This window comes from Lagopus leucura, unplaced genomic scaffold, assembly GCF_019238085.1.
Source record: "Lagopus leucura isolate 7727_CA_CO unplaced genomic scaffold, USGS_WTPT01 Super-Scaffold_100159, whole genome shotgun sequence".
NCBI classification, from domain to species: Eukaryota; Metazoa; Chordata; class Aves; order Galliformes; family Phasianidae; genus Lagopus; species Lagopus leucura.
In genome coordinates, this window is record NW_024962335.1 from 35,683,867 (window position 1) to 35,688,604 (window position 4,738).

At 50.2% G+C, this 4,738-nt stretch overlaps 1 protein-coding gene across 1 annotated transcript; it reads left to right on the forward strand.

Moving 5' to 3' along the window:
* Positions 1 to 2,991: 2,991 nt before the first annotated feature.
* Positions 2,992 to 4,501, forward strand: LOC122190108 (potassium voltage-gated channel subfamily A member 1). The gene has a single exon (XM_042889850.1). It carries the CDS (start codon positions 3,012 to 3,014, stop codon positions 4,485 to 4,487), a length of 1,476 nt encoding a protein of 491 aa, XP_042745784.1. The 5' UTR covers positions 2,992 to 3,011; the 3' UTR covers positions 4,488 to 4,501.
* Positions 4,502 to 4,738: the final 237 nt, after the last annotated feature.

Below are 4,738 nucleotides of genomic sequence, written 5' to 3' on the forward strand. Positions count from 1 at the left end.
GTGAGGACAAGAGGATTTTACTACAATTTGTGCTCTAGAAGTATTGACCCCTTCCCTCCCAACCAAAACAAAGCACAGAGATAAATAAGAGGGAGGCAGAAACTATCCATGATCTCAGGTGGTTAACTATTTCTGAGCTGTCAAGATAGTGATCTTTATTGAAGGTAACGTGAAAGCCTAGTGAAACAAGGTCAGTTAAACATTGATTTGGTGTTACTTAGCTCCAGAATGCTTTAGATTACATGAGCCAGGGTTGTTTTTAATCATAACTCCTGCTTTGACAAAGTGAGCAGTAGGCTTTTATATAATGGATATTATCATATACTGCAGAGAACAGTCCTGCGCTGGCAGAGGAGGGAAGCTGATGACATAATAGGTCTTCTCCCTCTCAAAGTTATGTGATTCATCAATTAAATGAATTCAGTAGGATAAAGCAGCATAAAAGGCAATTTCCCTCTAATACTGCCTGCTGATTAACTCTTCCTTCCCCATTCCACTCACACGGCTCGAGAACGCCGGCCGATTCTGGCAGAATAATACAGTAATGAGCCCCAGCCTGAGTCGAGGTCCGAATCCGGTAGGCCGTGCAGCAGGGAAGTGCGGACTCTTCAGGGGCAGCCGCCGCCCGCCGTGGCTGCAGAACGGCTCCGTGCAGTACGTGCAGAGCTCTGAACCGATCCCGCTGCTCCTCTGCGAATGCCGAGATTGGCCACCGAGAAGAATCGGCCGCTGCGCACTTCCTTCGGTCCCCACCACTTTACACCCCCCGCCCGGCCCGGCGAAGGAGTGTTATATGTGCACCTGCACGGGCCGCCTGAATTTCCAGCCTTTCTTTTCTTCTTTGGAGCGATGACGCTCCAAACCTAGAGGAGATGCCCGCTTCTTACCCCCTTCCCAGACGCGCTGCCCCGCCGCACCCCGCCAGGCTGTCCGGCGCGCAACGGCCGGGCCCATGAGGCTGGGACTACAGCCCGCATTGCGTCGGGGGCGCGGCGCTCGGTGTACCGCGGCGGCAGAGGCCTCGCTGGCGGTGGAGGACAGCTCGCGAATCGGAGGAGTGTGGTGCGGTAGACAGCGTGCCCGCCCCCCTCCTCTGCAACTTCCCCCCTCCCGCTGCCAGAGCTGCATCAAACAGCTCTCAGGTTTCTGCTGATACTGCAGCGTCAAGACATGGATCGAGTTTGCTCCTCTCTCTTACGTATTCAGCAGTCCATTTGCTCTTGCCACATGCATCCATCTCCTGCCTCCTGCTGCTGCTGCCGTTGGGACGAGCCAAGAGCCACTCCGGAGATGCGGTTGCGGGACTGCGGATCTCTCACGACTCCCTAGCCGACGCTGTCCAGCACCCGGCTCCTTCTCCAGATGTCTTAAAGGGAGAGATCGGGAGAGCCAGCAGATACTTAGGACAACCTTTTTTTTGTTTATTAATTCAAGCCTTCGGAAAAAGACACTTTGCACGCTCTTCCACCCGCCGACTCCCTCACTGCGGTTTTCAGCAGAAACTACTTAAACCCACTCACCCTTGGTGCAGCCTGAGTGCATGAATATTTAAGTGTCTTGCAGGCAGTGCTGTACGGTGACCGCTGTGTTATTAAGAAAGGTGCAAGAGGAGGAGGGTTGAGTTTGCCACTGCGGTTTTTGTTTTGCTCAGATTCTTTTGGATGGTGCTGCAAGACGGCTTGTCGCATTCTGGCACTGGCTCCTGTTCCTAATGAGCGCATCTCACACAGAGCAGGTAAGGAAAAGCCCCCTCTGTTCCCCAGCTCTTGGACCCTAATTTGACAGTTTGGGTCTGGAATGTCAAAATTCATTCCTATGTCTCCGTCTCAGTTGCATTTAGCTGCTGCAAAGCAGAGGGGAGATGCTTCACTCCTTCTCCCCATATCCCTTCAGTCTGTGTGATGAAGTTGTCAGTGCTCGGCTAAGTCTCTACCATCTGCAAAGTGGGATGCATGGTGGTCAGGAAACTTACAGCAGGAGCTGATCCCAGTGAAGTTGCATGGTAAGCCCTCCATGGAAGCACTCAAGAAGAGCACAGCAAGGCTGCAGGTTCATATTGACCTCTTCCTGTCCTGGAGGTGCTGTTGTGCTTTCAGGGATGTACAGGAATGTGTAAGGCTTTTCATATGCTGCCATAGTGAGCAAAGCAGGATATTCTTGCTGATGTGAAAGCTAATCCATTGCGGTGGAGTATGTATGTGTAGTGGGGCTTGAGGGTTGATTTATGATGCTTCTTTCTCTCTTGGCAGCCTCCATTCTGCAAGTGAGCTTTATGTCTTTAAACACTGAATATCTCCATCTCTTCTTCCCCAGTGCACGAGAGGACCAGGGCAGTGGGGGGAAGGAGAAGCGGGGGGGAGGGGGGGCAGACAATGGAAATTTGCTGAGTTGGCATTGCAAGGACTTGCTTCCCAGCCACCTTGTGATTTATTTATTAATTTATTTGTGTGTGTGTGTGTGTGTATGGTAACTTCAAAACAGCATCCACAGTGATGATCAAGTTGGCAAGAAAAGTGGCCGGATCGAATTAAAGGCGAAAGGAGACAGCTGGGGAGGGGACCCCAGCCAGGAGGTGCACCCCATACACCCTGGCCTGGGGGGACAGGATCCCTCACCTTACCTGCCCTCTGCCCTCACCCCCCAAAGGTACTTCTCTCTTTCTTTACTGTCCCTTCATTCCTTACGCCACTCCCTGCATCCCACCTTTTCTTTCCCCTTGTGGATATTTCCAGCTTTAGGCTTCTCTTCCAGTCCTTCCTCAGGCTTCTACATTCCCACTCATCCTGCAGTCTCCAAGCCTATCTCCACACCCTGCCTCCCACCATCCTCCACTGAACTGCCTTTGCACTTTCTCCTCTCCTCTCCTCTCCTCTCCTCTCCTCTCCTCTCCTCTCCTCTCCTCTCCTCTCCTCTCCTCTCCTCTCCTCTCCTCTCCTCTCCTCTCCTCTCCTCTCCTCTCTTTTCTTTTCCTCTCCTCACTTCAGCCTGGGTCCCTCATTTTCTGTGCCACAATGACTGTGATGGCTGGAGAGAACATGGATGAGACTTCTGTGCTACCTGGTCACCCCCAGGATAGCTACCAGCCTGCTGCCCATGATGACCATGAATGCTGTGAGCGTGTAGTGATAAACATTGCTGGACTACGCTTTGAGACACAGCTAAAGACCTTAGCCCAGTTCCCCAACACACTGCTGGGCAACCCCAAGAAGCGCATGCGGTACTTCGACCCTTTGCGCAATGAGTACTTCTTTGATCGAAACAGGCCCAGCTTTGATGCCATCCTCTACTACTACCAGTCTGGGGGACGGCTTCGCCGGCCGGTCAATGTTCCCTTGGACATGTTCTCTGAGGAAATAAAATTTTATGAGCTGGGTGAGGAAGCCATGGAGAAGTTCCGGGAAGATGAAGGGTTCATCAAAGATGAGGAGAGACCCTTGCCGGAGGGAGAGTACCAGCGTCAAGTATGGCTCCTCTTTGAGTACCCAGAAAGCTCTGGGCCTGCAAGGGTCATTGCAATAGTCTCTGTCATGGTGATCCTCATCTCCATTGTGATCTTCTGCCTAGAGACATTACCTGAGCTGAAGGAGGACAAGGAGTATACAGTGCATCGTACTGACAACACCACTCAGGTCTACAAATCCAATATCTTCACAGATCCCTTCTTTGTTGTAGAGACCCTATGCATCATCTGGTTCTCCTTTGAGCTGGTGGTACGTTTCTTTGCTTGCCCCAGCAAGACTGAATTCTTCAAGAATATAATGAACTTCATTGACATTGTGGCCATCATCCCTTACTTCATCACCTTGGGCACTGAGATGGCTGAGCGGGAAGGGACTCAGAAGGGAGAGCAGGCCACCTCCTTGGCCATTCTGAGAGTCATCAGACTGGTAAGAGTCTTTCGAATCTTCAAACTCTCCCGGCACTCCAAGGGCCTCCAGATTCTGGGACAGACCCTCAAAGCAAGTATGAGAGAGCTAGGTTTACTAATCTTCTTCCTCTTTATTGGGGTGATTTTGTTCTCTAGTGCGGTGTATTTTGCAGAGGCTGAAGAACCTGAGTCTCATTTCACAAGTATCCCCGATGCTTTCTGGTGGGCGGTGGTATCCATGACCACTGTGGGCTATGGTGACATGTACCCTGTGACAATTGGAGGCAAAATCGTAGGCTCCTTGTGTGCCATCGCTGGTGTGCTGACAATTGCCCTGCCTGTACCTGTCATCGTGTCCAACTTCAACTACTTCTACCACCGAGAAACAGAAGGGGAAGAACAGGCTCAGTTACTTCATGTTAGCTCCCCAAATTTAGCATCTGACAGTGATCTCAGTCGCCGCAGCTCTTCCACTATCAGCAAATCTGAGTATATGGAAATCGAAGAGGATATGAATAATAGCATAGACAATTTTAGGGAGGCTAATCTCAGAACTGGCAACTGCACTGTAGCCAACCAAAACTGTGTTAATAAAAGCAAGCTGCTGACTGATGTATAAACAAAAGACCAAAATCCCCACTCACAGCTTGAAGACTTAAGTGACATAGTCACACTTTGTAGATGCTTCACTGATAGTCTTTGAATGCTTTATTTACCTCGTAAATGCATTGTTGCATTGTGAGTTTTTGTTCAGAGATAAAGAGGCTTCCAGGATCCATGAATGATAAAATTTTGTTTACCTTCAAAAACCCCATATTTTCCATCTGGTAAATGATAATTATTTGAACTAGTTAGGTTTTAAACTGAATT